Consider the following 16,132-nt stretch of genomic DNA (forward strand, 5'->3'; position numbering starts at 1 on the left):
GGAATTTGGGGAGACCCCATGTGACCACAGGTCTATGGCCTTCTTCTGTCAGTGGATTGGGTTTCAGTCATCATCATCTTCTGGTCCATCTGACACCAAGCTTAGCAACTGAGAGTTCAAACTACCTCCAAAAGATGGGTTCCCTGGCTTTGACTTGCCTGCAGCAGCAGCCACTAACATGGGTCCTATGAGTTTTGCCTCAATTTTGGGTGGGACTAGTAACCAGCAGATTCCTGGTTTGGAGCTGGGGCTGTCTCAAGATGGTCATATAGGGATTTTGAACCCACAACCTTGAGCCAGATTACCAGCAGATGGGTCGAAGCTAGAGTACACCTACAACAGCATCAGCAGCAGCAGCAGCATCATCCTCCTCCTTCTAAGGATGACTCTCAAGGTTCTGCAGGGCAATAGATTTTTGAATTGAGTTTGGGTAAAAATGTAGCATTGTCCAGAGGCAGAGGTTTCAACGATGGCTTCTGTGTGTTGTATATATGGAAGACGTCAGGACATAGATGCCTCAGATTCAGAGCTTTCAATAGGACCTGGATTTTGTTTCACCCTTCTTTTTTCTGCACTGCAGTGCTCAAGTCTCCTGGAACAGGTGCTTCACTTCGAGTTCAAAGTTTCTACTATTTACTCTTTTGGTATATTCACGTGTTATAATATTGTTGTTTATGATGTTAACTTGCTTGCAGATGGAATTGCGCTGCCAGCTAGCTTGGTTTTGGGCTTAAAACTCTTGTTTAATTCAGAGAGGTTTTTTAAGTATCACTATGTGAAGCAATCAATTATTTTGTTCTTCTCGAGTTCAAGGGGTGCTGATCTTTTTGTGAGATTGATGCTATAGATTTCATAATCATATTTTCCAAAATTTGTGATGGAATTCTTGCTGTAGTTCCTTAATCGTCTGAAAGATTCTAATCAATGCATGGAACAACACTTGCAAGTTACATCCGGCTGCCTGGCACCCTTGATTAACTTGCAACAGCCTGGATGCTTTACTTCCATGTTCATCACCTGAAATCTTTCCTTTTGTTAAATTAGTAAACTGTTTTTATTCCCTTTACAATGCTACTGTTAAGAAGCTAAAATATTGAAAAGGGTATCAGTGCCTAGCATTTACAGCTCTGCTTCTTTGAAAAGGGTATTTGTATTCAAGCGTTTCTCATTCTTTACTCTCTGGAAAAGTCTTGTGATGTACTTATTGACATGACTAAATTAATATTGTTAAGTCGCCTGCTAGCATCAATAAAATGCCTGAAGCCAGGGTATTGTAGCAGAGGTGGAGGTAAACTGAGAAGTCCACCACATACACCAAAGTACTTTGCTTTATTCTTTCTTGCTTTGTAGCAGGGAGAAAGACCCAAAGAAGTGAGACAAGTGAACTTTCTAAAACTGCTCACTTTGACTCCCGTGAACTGTTTTGAGCTTGAGCATCAGCAAATTCTCCCAGTTTAACCCGATGCTCCTGAAGCTAAAATCCTTGTAATAGTGAAAAAGGTAATTCCTGTGTCTCATGTTTACTAAAATAACACTTCCTAGTTATATTCAGCAGTTAGTTCCCATGTTGAACTGATTGCATGTAAGTGATTATCTTGGGGAACATGAAACAAACTTGTAGAGAAGAGAGAAATTGCTAAAATACAAGACTTTCTGTGTTTGGACTTCGCAACTCCATCTATGAAGCCCTTATTGTGAGTTCCCATGAGATTAAACCGGTCAACTTTAAATTGTGAGTCCTCTGACTGCTTTGGTGCTATATTTAACGCACTTTTACAGCAGCACCTATACAGAAAAGAGATAAAATTCGAGTAGTGGATGTATCACATGCTTGATCCGAAGCCATTATCTGCATAATTAATTACATGATAATGAGACTTATCTGTAGCAATATATGCGCAGCTTCATGTCTTATCTAGATTCGTGACAGCACATGAAAGGGATTAAATTCCATTTATTCAACCAAGTCCATCATTTGTTTTCTTGTGCTTTCACATAAAATTAGTGTGAAAGGCGACGCATTTTCTTCGTTGATTTTGTCAAGCAACCAATCACTGCCATGATTTCTTCAGCACCCACCAACTCAGGCTATCATTACGGACAGCCTCTTTAATTGAATAAAAATTGCATGCACATATAAAATCACCCGATTTCGATTGACCCACCTAATGGAAAAGCACCAGAGAGAGAGAAAAATTGGGAAATCAGGTTGTAATCTAGAAGCACTGACTTTTTGTACAAGAATTTCACTAATGAGTTTGAAAGTGTCATTTGACATGCCGAGATATGCGTTCCTCTGGGCTCCTTTCAGAAACTTTTGGTTTGGTCAAGACTTTCAGAACTAAAGTGGCACCACCAGCCAAACGCACATGGGTTAGTGGTATCGTGAAGTTTGAATTGTAATTTGAGAATGGTTACGAATCTGATATGAGGAGTCTGTGAAAGTCACGACAAGATCAATGCCATTATAGACGACAGCGCAAAAGGGTACTCGGGGAGCTTATTTGCAAATTGCAATATTTAGCTCCGACTCAACATGTTTGCCAAATCTCAACCTGAAGCTTTGATGTGTGGTTATTTATTTATTTGAGCGTGCTGTCCTTTCCAGTTGATTTTCTTCTCCACGAACGAATCAAATTTGAGGTCTCATTTTAATATTGCGGTGGTTTCTTACCCTCGATGACCACAATTACTTTCTTATACTTCCTCTGATGCACACCCTGCACTGCATGTGCCTCTTCTTCAACTATTTTTCACATTTAACTTATCTTTTGTCCATTTGTATTCAATTTCACTGAATAACATATGCGTTTCGCTGTGAATCAGCAAAGTTTCATCAGACATCTGTTTTGACAGTGGCCCAGAATTTTACAAAGGTATCGCAAATGGTATTTGATTTCATTTATTTTGAGATCGCTATCTTTATTAAAACAAAAGCATTCCATTCTGGAGCGGGAAAAGAACTTTACCAGATTCTCTAATCCATTTAACCATCGTTGTGGGGTAAAAACATGGGAAAGATAGCTTTAAGAATAAGGAAATAGAGCACTAGCTAGTGACCATTTTTATCATTAGAGTCTTGTTCCTTTTTAGCCCATGTGTAATTTTCAAATGATTACACTTCCAAGAGCAATTATGTTGCTTTTTTTTTTTTTAAACCAAGTGAATGATTATATTTAAACACATCTTTTTCACAAGTTAACAATGCACGACATGATACGCTCATAAAAGTATAAATGTCAGGAAAAAACGAAGATTTTTGCTTCAACTCATGATGATCATTTGACACGCTTAAAAAGCAAAAACTAGGTAACAATATGAGAAAGGAAAAAGGAAAAGAAATCCCTAGTATTGTTACCTTTGAACCGAGTAGACGTTTAAATAATACCAATTGCTGCTCATGGTTGAGGTAGGAGGAACGAGTCATGACTCATGCTGCTGGCAACGAAAACCAACCTCTTCTCGATCTCTCCGTCTGACACTGTATATGCATACCCTGAAACGGTCCAACAATTTCCCATGAAGCGTGTCTTACACTTTACAGACTAAGCTTTATTTATTCATTCTATCAAATATTATCAACTCATGGAATACTTTATTGGGATTAGAACAGTGGATGGAAACAACTGAACACCTCACCCAGTATTTATTTTTCCATTTGGGCCGGTCATTACTGAAATCTAGTTTGGGAAAGACTTGGACTCGAACCCAAATGAGCCCTCAATACTGAAATGCCCGATACGATCTAGCCCTGCTAAACTTTAAGTGGCAGGACTTTCCCCAGGAACAGGGACGGGCAGGGCAGAATCGGAGATGGAAAGCAATGGGCGTTTTCGGCCATGAGGCTCCTGAAGAAGGGGTGACAAGATTTACAGTCCCTAAGTATCAGATTATATAATAGGCATTGTACGAGTCTGTTGCGTAAACCTGGGAAATTAAGTTTATCTATGGCGCTGCTAATGGCCGTGAAATTTAGGTTACAGAAATGGGAAAGCAGAGAGAGCAAGAGTTCTAAGACTAAAAACACGGGAGAAAGAGAGCTAGCTGGGGGCTTGTACAGCTGTCCAATAGTATTTCACCGTCAATCTAATAATTTATTCTTCCTTAGGTTCGGCATCCCGATAAATCTGGCTCTGTTTTTTTATTCATCCCGTCGAGTTAAAAATTCAGAAAACCAAATCGGAAGTTGGACGTTACTCTTTTCGTCCCCAATATAAATCACTTCTAATCATCCCGCTAGAATTAAGAGAAGTGAGTTAAATCATCAACTTTATCTAAAAACAGAACAAGTTTCCAATCTCAGTTATGTTTATATTATAAATTTTTAAATTTGCATTACGTTCTCTTTTAATAGTTAATGGCTTTAAACAAAAGAAATATTGAAAACTTTAATTAATATCATATCCAGTTATTAATCTCTTGTAATACAATTGTCTTCCGAAATTGAAATGAACCGTTGCAGAGTTACCATCAGGTGAACTTAAGACAGTTTTTCCCCTGCTTTGGGGCCAATTCGTTCATACAAAAGCTAAAAAATGATAATTTTGAGAATTATGGATTATTTTTTCCCTCATGAACGAACAACCCCAAAGCATCTCCTAAATGCTTAAACAACGCCGCAGGACTAACTGTTATTAAAGAGTCAAGCTGCATGCCAACAAGCTTATATTGAACTTTGGAACGCAAAATAACTTAAGCGAGGAGAGCAGAGAGAGGTGAGGAGTAACCGTAACTAGTTTAAAAATGAAATACTATGGTCACTTCATCAATGGTCATAAATGAAAAAGGTCGTTTGTTAATAATGAGATTAGTAACGCAGTCAAATCAAAAGGCATATCCTAAGATCGTATCCTCAGCGTTTCAAAGTCTTCTTGCTACACTGTTAAAGCAAACATAAGGATAGCGTTGGCCCAGAGGTGAGCCGTAGAAAGGTCTTATAACTCTTTACAGCAGGTGAACCATCGAGCTACTAACAAAAATTTGTGCAACAAAGGTAAGGCATTATCGGAGAGCAATGCTGAACTACTCGAGTTTTGCGCATTTTTCAGCTTAACGATAATTCTTAAAAAGGCTGCAAAAGTAAGATGCTGAATATGCTCTGATTGCTATTTTCATTCTATGCTTCTATCCTCGAAAAAATTGTTGAACTATCCATCACGATGACTATGGCTTCCGCCTATATACACTCTCATCACTGTACACAGTGGAAAAAGCCATGAAGAGGGAATATGAAGAAAACTATAGCTATTGTGCTCTACTGGACTATACAGTAATATTTCAAGCCCCCTTTTTCCCAAGTGTGTGTGTGTGTACGCTTTGGGGGGCGATGGCGAGAATTTAACAACTAATCTAGAAGAAGCTATCAGTCTTCAGGGCGTTGAATCTCACCCATCATGATGCGGTTGCTGGATACCACGAAACCAAGGAGTGACGGATCAAGCTGTTTCTTCCCTTTCTTGCCCTTCTTTTTACCACTCCGCCCTGCCTGTGTTCCCCCATCAAAAGACTCAGCGCCAACTCCACCGGCCGCATCTGCCTCTGGAAAAACAGGCTTTTTAAGCATGTCTATAAAAGACGTCTCTGACGCAGAACCTTCACTACACGACGAAGCCCTCCTAAATCGCACTTCCTTTTTCCCAGAAGCCTGAGCATCCGTCAGATTGCTGATTGACGGGTTTCCTGAAGGTTCCCGTCTCCCTAAAACAGAACACATTTTACTTCGAAAGATCCAATAGGTGAAAAATAAAACAGCAGTGAACAGAGAACAGAACACATTTACTTCGAAAGACTGAAAAGATAGAGTAGCCATGATAAGAGAACATACCATCGCTGGCTATAAGATTTATCACGCTGTTCTGATTGGCATTAATTCCAGATGGTTGGTCTGACTGAACATCAGGAGAAGATAAAACTCGAGATACAGGTGTGCGCTTATAGATAGCATTATCAAACCCTTTAGTTGGAAGTGTCCTGTCAGTACAAGACAATCAAACTTCTGGGGCAAGAAGAAAATAAACAATATTGATGCATGAGAATTAAGTCGCTGTTTATGCCAATTTATCCTTGGCTAGAACAGTATTGATGCATAAGAATTAAGCGACTGTTTATGCCAATTGATCCTTGGCTAGATTATTCAAAGCTCCTCTAACTCCTCTAAAATATAAGCAGATAACTTTCCTGATCATTTGACAATGAAATTCCCCTAAACATTTAAATTTATGCGAATAACTTAATTTGTCTGTAATTGACAAAGGGTTTATCTCACAATAACTTAAAATTTAAGGGAGTTATTAGAATATAACCCAAAATTCAAGGCCATCTGCTTAAAAAATAGAAGTTAAGAGATACGATTAAGGACGTATGATATTCTATCAGTAAAATAACGAACTATTAAATGGTAAGGGATAGCACTGGTTCAACAGTAAAATTATCAACGTCTGACTAGGCGGTCGCAACTTTGAGTTGTGAAAGCAATCGTCTGCAAAAATGCAAGGCAAGGCTGCGCATAACAGACCCAAAGTAGGTCTACCCTCCCCATACCTTGTGTGTAGCGGAAGCTTCACGCACTGAGCTGCCCTTTAATGAACATTAATGGCAGGGGAGTTATCCGCACAAAGTTGGAAGTCTAGAAGAATTCCATGTCAAACTTCAAATAAAAGGCAGATTATTTGCACATGACTCAAAATCACGGAAAGTTTTGTCTACTGTAGCTATCATCCCCTATATTTGAAGCCCTCCCCCCCCCCCCCCAAAAAAAAAAAAAACACCCATACCCACTTTCCCCCTCTTTCTTCCCTTTTTGTTGGCCTCTAATACACCTATGCAACCAAATTGAGATAAGGAATGGCACCGTTACGAGGCTTGAACTCAAATAATCTAATACAATTCTTGCCCATCAACCAGCAAACAGATCAAAATATTTTCTAGAATGACCCAAACAATTAAACAGCCAGATTGGATTGAACAAAATAAAAATGCAAAATATGCAGAAAGAGTATTACCTGTCACTAGAACTTTCATCCCCATGTGAATTATTTAAAACTAACTCACGACCATATGAACCCCCATCACCACCTGCAGTTTCATGTTCAAAATTATATCTAAGAGTTATGTCTACTAAAGCAAGCAGTATGGGGAACATTACCTGCACTGCTCAGTGAGCTACGTCTACTATGGGCAATAACAGGAAGTTCCATTGGATGCATGGTGCCTTCTATTCGTTCAGAGAAGTCTGAGACACCTGAAAGTGACTTGCTCATTGAGCTTAAAAATTCATGCCTCTGCCCCTTATTTGTCTCCGACTCCAGCAAGTCATTGTCCATAGCTGACTTATTAATTAGGAGAGGATTTCCGTACACAGGATTTAAAGTATCTCTGTTGGCAGAGAAGAGTGATGGTTCTTCCACTAACGATCCAGACCTAGACCAGAAAGGCATTCTTTCATTGGTCCCTAAATTACTGTATTGCTCAGCCATTTTCATGCTTTTAAAATGGTCTTGCATTACAGCATTTGGATTGGAACTTGGAGACCCGTCTATAAACGAATCATCCAGATGCTGCTGATCTTGTGGAAGATCAAAGGGCTGAATTAATGAATTAGCCCCAGGAACTTGCCAGGACTGATCATGATTTCTTGATGAAAGAGGATGCCATTTATCAACATGTGATTGTTGTGTTGACCGAAGACCAAGTTTTTGATGAATCAGATCCGCTAAACCTTGGGCTGGAATCTGTTCATGAGTTCCAGAAGATGCAGACACGTCTAGATCTGCTGATGGAACAGTAACTCCAAATTCTCTTCTGTGTCTCCCACCTTCAACGTGTTGCAGTTCCATCCGTGGGTCAGTCCAGTTATTTTCCAAATCTCCATTATTCACAGAGAAACCCTTGAACGCATCTGTGTTATGAGCAAAAAGCTCATCAGACGCTTGTAAATGATGAGAGGCTAAAGAACCAAGGTGACTGGGGATGCGCATGTAGCGATTTTGTTCTTGCAATTCCCTTCCTTGTACAGAATTACCTACACTATCAAAATTCATTGCCAGAGCACCAGCAGAAGCAGCTGTAGACCTCTCAAACATAGAAATGGGGTCATAGAACCCTCTCTGCTTCTGCTCAGCAAGGTTCCTGCCCAGATAGCTCAATTGCTCCTCTTGTGGCAAAAACCTCTGCTGCTGTTTTGGGAAATCTGAAGCATTATATCCGGCTGTGTGAGTCAATTGATGAGTTGCAGGATTTCTTAATAATTGTGCCGTTTCATTCATTGCCCAAGACCTACCAAAATGCCCTTCTCCTTCCAAACCCAACTGCTGTCCAAGTGCAAAAGCTAACTGCTGTGCCCGCACCTGTTCTTGCTGGAGATGAAGCTGCTGTTCTGAAGGCAAGATATTCCCGTGTCTTGATTGCATCAAAAGGTCTGAAAAATCAGCTTGCCTTCCTTGGACAGCATGGGCCATATTTGCTTGGATAATCTGCTCCATTGACGGATCCAGATGCCTTGAATAAGAATTCTGCTGTGAGTCATGCAACATGTGTTTCCTCATCTGAAGCTGATCAAACAAGTTCTCTCTAGCAAGATCAAGTTTTGACTGCCCCAAATTTGAATCTGGTATTGGGGGATGTCTCAACTGTTCAAGATACAACTGCTTAGCTTGAGATTCTTGCTGTTGTTGCAATTCCATTTGTTGAAGAAGTTGTTGATGGTGCATCTCTTGCTGTTGTTGAAACTCAAGCTGGCGTCTGAGTCCCATAAGCTGCTCCAAATCTGACCCTGAATTATGGATCATTTGCTGAATGCCAGAGTTATTGTTCTGTGAATGAGAGAAACTTGAAAATCGCTCTAAATTTGACCCGGTAAGATGTTCAGGGAAATGATTAGACAGACTAGCTTGCTGCTGAAGCCGTTCCTCCTGCAGATTTTGCAACAAAAGATTCTCTGGCACATCAAAGTTATTATATTTTTGTCCCATGTGGGACAAGTAGCGCTCATCTAATGAACCCACAAATTGATCATGATTAAAATGCCTGTTTAACCCATGATCATCTGACCATGTCTCCCTGTTAGAAGGCTGACCAACCATACCACCAAAAGGGGCATCTCTATCTATTAATGAATCTAGAAAATGACCCTGATCACCAATTCTTGAAGATGTATTGTAGGACTGTGCACGTCTTAAGTGAGAGGCATCTCTGAGCTCAGACATCAATAGACCAAAGGGATGCAGCTTATCAGCCTCGTGCATATCACTCCTTGAAACTTCATTTGCAATGGGTTGATGAGAAAGACTGTTATAAGATGAGGTTATCTCAGAAGGCCTCATCAAAGGGTTACAACTGCTGCTTCTGGCCATTTTTGATAAAGCAATGTCTACACAAATAGAATTGGGATAGAGATTAGAAATGAATAAGTACAAATGACATGGAAAATAAATCGATTGAAGATATAACAGAGGACAACTATGACGACAACAAAATGAGTAAGCAATCCCTCACCACCATCTTGTGTGACAAAACTATTAAAGCTCTGATCACCAGAAAATTTACTTGGATAACTTTGATCGGGTATTTGGGACCGAAAGCCCGCACTTGACGTAGTCTCAGGTTGGGATGAAGCCCAAGTTTGATCATCTATAATGATAGACCCATCATAGTCAAGAGAATGAACATTAGCTTTCAGGTTCCTTCCAGTGGCATCAGATACTTCTGATTGAGTAGTAAGGTCACTGCCAGTAACTGAACCAGACTTTGCTCTAAGGTGAGGCATGATATGACCAAGTTCTTGAAAGGGAGAACCTTCAGGGGCATCTGACCGGCGAACTGGTAAGTCTGTGCTGAAAAAGCCTTGTTCAAACCATGAAATAATGTCAATCCCAAGAAAGGGGCCTTGAACTACCCCTTGCGGGTCAAGATAGCACAAACTCAAGTCCTCGGGTGCAACAACACTTTCAAGCAGATGCAACTTCTCATTCATCTTCAAGTCTTGTTGAATAATACTTGGAGTTTGGTGCAGAGGTGAAAAATCAAAAAGATTGCCAGAGTCATCAGGTAGATCACTACTGATTTCTGATGCGGCAGATGATTTGAAAGCATCCCCATTAGCTTGGGTCTGAAAGGCAGAGGCCAGTACCCGTTGGCTATCATAAGTTTCTGGTTCAGCAACATAATTGCTGTGAACACTTCCCACCTGATAGCTGCTGGCATAATTCTCATCTTTGTCAGGTACACCATGGCTAAGCATGTCTTTCTTCTTTCCTTCTCTAATAGGTACAACTCCTGAATAGACAAATTAATTTCTATCCATTACTTGTGATGAAATGAGAAGATTTTACTTTCACTTAATTAGAATAAAGCCAGAGAGGAAAATAGTAATATCTCACCATCGACTATATCTTTCAATGGACCATCAGCATTTGATGCTGCTGCAATCAAAATTGCATCAGAATCACTCAAGACATTACCTCCGGAATCAACTATTCCTCTCAGGCCAGTTGACAAAGTTTGTTTTCCTTTAGCTAAATCAGCACCTGAATGGAATCAGGGAGGAATTCCATCAAAAGAACGGAAGATAAAAATTTTACAGAACGAACTGAAAAAAGCATACAATTTATCACCTGAAATATCATTATTTGATCCTCCACCCTTTTCTCCCAAGAAGTAGCTTGAGACTTCACTGTTAGAAATTTTTCCACCCCATATATCGCTAAGTACAGCCTACAATCAACATACAAAACTTAAGAATGTGAATGAAAAACACGCCAATGACCACTCAGGTGGTCTGACCATCAGACGCACCACAAGCTAAAAAGATTGCATAAAAGATCAAAAACAAATTCTTTTTGGATGCAAAACCAGATGAGGGACCCCGTACATTTTGAATGTGGTTTAAAGAATGAGCTATACTACTTTTTTTATTGATAGCATACGAATCATGTGGCTTGCTATAGATTTTATATTGAATATTGATATTGATTCATCACAGGAACAGGAATCAAATATGCCACGTCCACATACCTTTTCCTCAGCATTAGGAGCAACAAATGCCAATGGTTCATCAAATCCAGGTTGCGTTATTGGTGAACAATCCTCAATCCCACTGGGCATGGTTTTAAAAGCTGGATCAAGCTTTCGCCTACGATATATGTCAAGAAGCTTACCCCTAGGGTAGCAATATGAATTGACAGGAAGACAAGATTTCCCCAGCACAGCTTTACTATTATCCAAAGGAGCAGACACCAAGTTAGAGCCCAAGAATGGTTTTCCAATTTGTTGGTTTGCATTGAAATTGGCCCTTCCTCGTCCAGGAGAAAATCTCACGTTGGAACCTTCAATACGCGCTTTCTCCAGCCCGAATCCAGGGGCAGCACGATATGTGGCCACACCAGTTGCTTGAGCTTCCATCCGATGTCGAGGCCTCCATTTGTCACGAGAATCTGTGTCACGTTCAGAACCTAAGCGACTGCTAACACCAGAAGCCTGTTTTTCAACCTGAGCATCTTCCTTTTCAGCATCACTCCTTTTGTCACTCCGAGAATCCTTTTCTTTTTCTTCAGGACCCCATCTTGATGACCACTTATTCTCTCTCCGAGAATCATGACCTAAGCCACGACCATCATGCCAGCGATCAGAGGAAGGCAGGGCTCTGTTCTCCGAAGTTGAGGTAACCTCTGGACGACGATCCTCTTTTCTGCGATCCCTTCTCCCTAGTAAGCTTGTCTCTCTCTCCTCTTCACGCCAACGACGACTAGTGTCAACATCTGTGGCAGTTCTCCTCCAATCTTTCTTATCTTGGGACCCATCCATACGCCAACTATCTTTCAGTATGGGGTCAGTAGAGTTAGCCTGATGAAAATAACCAAGCAGAAAAATATAATATTGATTCCCCTTAATTAGGCAAACTAATGAGTTAAAAGCTCACTAGATACATAATATGGAGCAGAAATATCATTGCAAGTGCAATAATAATTCTTCAATCCAACAAAAAAAAAATAGAAACTAAACATTGTGTATTTAAAAGAACAAATCCAGTGTTTAATCAGAAGATATGAAGAAGACAACCAAAAGAGATTGGAATCATCCCCATTCCTCCAGCCTGTCACTTTTTCTTAATAGAAAGTACATCTTAGAGCGCACAATGCTGATGAAGCGCCTAATTCAACATCAATAGAGTTGACTGCAAATACGTAACTTCATATTGCCCTGTTAAGGGAAAATAAAATCTGTTCTTGGGAAAGTTTCCAGGCTAAATGCCATAAACTAAGGTCAAAAGAGCACCCTTTATAACATACTGATACGCTGGAAAACTGCAAACAAAATTATTAGTTTGCACTGTCACAATTCAATGAGGGACAGTGATCCAGGGCAATAAATTACATCTTAAAGTCTTATAAAAATTCTAAAATCTAATTGTTATCCATTAGCTTCTCTCATACTCCACATATAGTCTTAAGTAAGTAATCGGCTGCATGTTCCCTTCCCCACACTACACCACTAAGCCTACATGCGGAGAAGAAAGAAACTATCAAGATAAAATGATAGCATCTTTAGATTAAGAAGACAGCGCCAGTAAGCAAGCATTAGACCATCAATCAGCTGTCCCATCTCAAGGATAAAATAATAATAAAAGAGAGGCCTAACAGACAGAGATTTAGTAAAAATGAAAAAGTTTGATAATCCACAACAAATGAAAAGCGAGTGTTTCCCACCCCCATTGAGTTGTTAGCTGATGTCTTTGTTTCGATGGGTTTAGAATAAAGCCACTGTGGAGATAAGGGTATGCTGCTGTCCGATGGCACTTGATCTGAAAGTAAAAGCAGTCTTTATCAACCAACAGTCACTATATGGGCAAAATTTACAGAAAAATACGAAACTTTAATGTTATGTTTCACTTATACCATGATTAACAAGTACCTTTTGAATAATCTGGTATCAATACGGTCCCTTTCTGCCCACCATCTCCTCCCGATGCTTCAACTACCACAACCCAGAACACAAAGAGTTAGCCATGCATTCAATTCAGTTTGTACATAAAAACACTGATGGGATACATAATCAGAATAAAAGAAACGAACAAATCAAAAAATCAAGAGATTTATCAAAATTTGCGACCATATAACCAGGGCAATCATAAAATGAAAGATAAAACAAATTAAAGCGTGCAAATAACAATATGCAAGCCTTACCCGATGAAGAAATAACACCAACATGACAACTGAGGAAAGAGGAGAACAATACCATTCTTCATGATTTATATTTATAGCTAAAAAAGAACAAAGTTAACTAGACTCCTTGACAAGAAGGGGGGAGGAACGAAACATCACTTACGGGCAAATCAGCCCATTAAAGCACTGGTGCTTACAATCCAGGTCGAAAGATTACGGTATTAAATAAATATAGTGAGACAGGAACGCTCGCTCAGAAGAGTCAAACCGAGATAAGGTAGACAGCATAACTTTAATCCTCAATTGTAAGTGAAGTCAACCCCAAAAATACAAGGAAATAGCCATACAAAATAAAAAATGCCCACGAAGGAAGATATAGGAATGTCGGGCATCCGATTCACTCGCACAAAGCACCACAGATTGAAATTCAACGGATCCAGACGAAGTAGGAAACAATGCTACACAATAAAATAAAACAGCAAAGATGCCAATAAATAGAAATTAAGAGGAAAGCCCTAACAAGAAAATCACCTTTGAGAGAGGAATGCCCCTCGGCAATCCTGGAGGAGAAGAGATCATCAGGCAGATTAACCTTTCCGTCAGCCATCGCGGTTGAGTTGCAGATGGTCCAATTCAGAGACAGGGAGGTCAAATTAGGGGAGAAGGCAGCGGATGAATGCAAAGCAGGGAATATAGCTCCGATTGGTGGCAAGTGAAATGTGTCAAGTCAGCAAGGAATCAGAAGAAGAGAGGGGTAGGGTTTGCGAATTGCAGAGAGTAGAACATAGATAGAAGAAGGAAGAAGAAGAGAGAGGAGCAGAAGGAGGGTAAGGGTTTGGGGCCAGGGGCTGATCAACGGAAGAATAACCAAAGAGCGAGCAGTGTGATTCAGATGAATTATTAATTTCACACATTACAAGTCACCCAGATGCTTAATAAATACGTCTCATTAGTTGTGCAAAATTTTACTATTTAAAAACAAATATTGTGAAATTTATTTTTAAATTTTTTTACTATTTTTAAGTCATCAATAAAACTGCTCATTTTTGTGCTCCATGCAAAACATGATTCAAACAATGGTATCCAATTTTTATGCCAGCAGAAAATCAAATCATTTTGATGTAAAACAATGCCGCCACGTTTCAGTACCATCCATGATAGAAGATTTATCATCTATATTTCCGAACACATTGTTCTTTTATGTTTTAAAATTTAAATTTTATCTATCTAAAAAAAACAATCTTTCACCCACTTCAAAACGAAGGTGATGTAGGAGGTTAAGCTTCTTTGCTTTGTTTTGTATATTGACTTACTGATCTAGCTCTGTATCCAGTTTTTTACTCAAAAAAAAAAAACGATCGTTTATTATTCGTATTAGGCTCCCTTGCTCCATCTCCTATACAGAAGCTGCGAAGGTGAAAACTAAACGTCGTGTTTAACTTATTGATTTGAAAATCGACACCACGTTACTGTAAAAAGGAAATTGTCTTTTTGGGACCAAAGTGGACGTGTGTGTGTCACGGATAGAGAGAGAGAGAGAGAGCGTTCTGGCATCCTTTACAGCAAAGTAATTGAAAAGGGTCATCTTTCAGTCAGCAAATGATATAGTATTTTACATCATTGTTAAAGCACAAGTGATGGAGGGGAAATTAAAATGATGAACCTTTTTCTTCACATGTTAGAACGTTCAGCCCGCTAACCAATGAGAGACCAGTGGAAGAAATTCAATGAATAAACTAAGTAAATCTCATCGGAGAAGATAAGGTTATAATGGCATATGTAGAAAGATGGTGTTCTTAATTATCTAAATCCGAAGTCTTAATATCCATTACCGTTCCCACTCGTCAAAACATCTGCAACATCCCTGCCTGAAGGCCTACGAAGTTGGACGACACTACAAATAATAAATCTGCAAAGTCATACATCAATATGGCAAAATGGTTCATGGAGAGGCCTTGAGCATTAAACGAGAGACAGAGAACATTCTTAATAATTTAAAAGCATTAAACGCTAAATGAAGCATTCCTAATGCACTTGCATAGTGAAAAAGTTCGCTGGCACAAGCAGATGGAAATGAACAGGGGTTTCTTTCTCGTGGTAACAGAATCATTTGCTCAAAGCCGATAATCTGGTCACATGATGATATAAGTAGCAATGGAAGTGCATACCATGCTTGGTCTATTGAGTGTTAATGGATGGAGCGTTAGCAACAGGAAAGAATAAGAGAAGATCACATGATGCAAAATCTCGTTGCAAAATGTGGTACCCAATAATTTCTGCTGCACCTTTCCCTGCATTATTGGCAGTAATATTAGCATAAATTTGACTCGGCGCAGAGGAACTTCTGTTCATCGCACTAATCACATATTATCCGCCCGTGTTCCTTTCACCCACTGTAAAAATTAACACAGACATTTAACTACACAGGTACGTATGAGATTCCTCATCACTCCCGAGTTGTAATAACCAAGAGGACGGACTGGTCGTAATCAAGCATCATGCACAAGAAAGCTGGCCACAGAATATTCCCGTTTCAGCTCAAGTTAAAAGGTCACTTTAATGGACCCACTATCATTAGTGTGGCACCTGCTGCAAATACATTGGCTGCAACGATTGACAGCCAGAATTACCACTCCAAAAAGCTGATGCCTACTAGTATTAGTATTAGAGGGTATTTAGATAGCAACAAAATCATGATTTTAAAAGTTTTTTTTATTATATGTAAAATAAATATATAGAAAAATTTGTCTTGATTTGCAAAAAATATTTATGAGAAACGCTTTTGAGATTATCCAAATACTTTTTTTAATACTGTTATCAAATCACAAGACGGCCTGATTGATGGATCCCAAGTGATTAAATTAGATCAAGCAGAAACCAAAGCTATCTTCGGAGACTGAAGCGGCTAACAAAGTATTTTTGTTTCGGATGTTTCACGGTCTCGAAATCGTTCCTCTATTTTTCAGATTGAGGGA

General features: G+C 39.4%; 1 protein-coding gene and 1 long non-coding RNA gene across 4 annotated transcripts; one reads left to right on the forward strand and one right to left on the reverse strand.

Annotated features, from left to right (window-relative positions):
- The first annotated feature begins 452 nt into the window (after positions 1-452).
- On the forward strand, positions 453-950 carry LOC114741304 (uncharacterized). Its single transcript, XR_003739762.1, has 2 exons — positions 453-601; positions 696-950. It is a non-coding gene; the product is annotated as an uncharacterized LOC114741304 (long non-coding RNA).
- Positions 951-5,040: 4,090 nt separating this feature from the next.
- Positions 5,041-14,005, reverse strand: LOC114741297 (uncharacterized). Of its 3 annotated transcripts, none has more exons than XM_028929550.1 (11): positions 13,689-14,003; positions 12,907-12,969; positions 12,702-12,796; positions 11,011-11,838; positions 10,611-10,710; positions 10,377-10,523; positions 9,532-10,272; positions 7,145-9,367; positions 7,002-7,074; positions 5,825-5,970; positions 5,041-5,697 (listed from the first exon to the last, which is right to left on the reverse strand). In XM_028929550.1, exons 1-11 carry the CDS (start codon positions 13,762-13,764, stop codon positions 5,363-5,365), a joined length of 4,827 nt encoding a protein of 1,608 aa, XP_028785383.1. In that variant the 5' UTR covers positions 13,765-14,003; the 3' UTR covers positions 5,041-5,362. The 3 variants fall into 3 exon arrangements, with proteins under 3 accessions (XP_028785383.1, XP_028785382.1, XP_028785384.1); XM_028929549.1 differs by having other exon boundaries at positions 9,493-10,272; XM_028929551.1 differs by lacking the exon at positions 5,041-5,697 and having other exon boundaries at positions 5,840-6,646; positions 9,493-10,272; positions 13,689-14,005.
- Between the last annotated feature and the right edge of the window lie 2,127 nt (positions 14,006-16,132).

The sequence above is a fragment of the Neltuma alba genome, unplaced genomic scaffold, assembly GCF_004799145.2.
Source record: "Neltuma alba isolate B1F8T4 unplaced genomic scaffold, ASM479914v2 tig00003347_pilon, whole genome shotgun sequence".
NCBI classification, from domain to species: Eukaryota; Viridiplantae; Streptophyta; class Magnoliopsida; order Fabales; family Fabaceae; genus Neltuma; species Neltuma alba.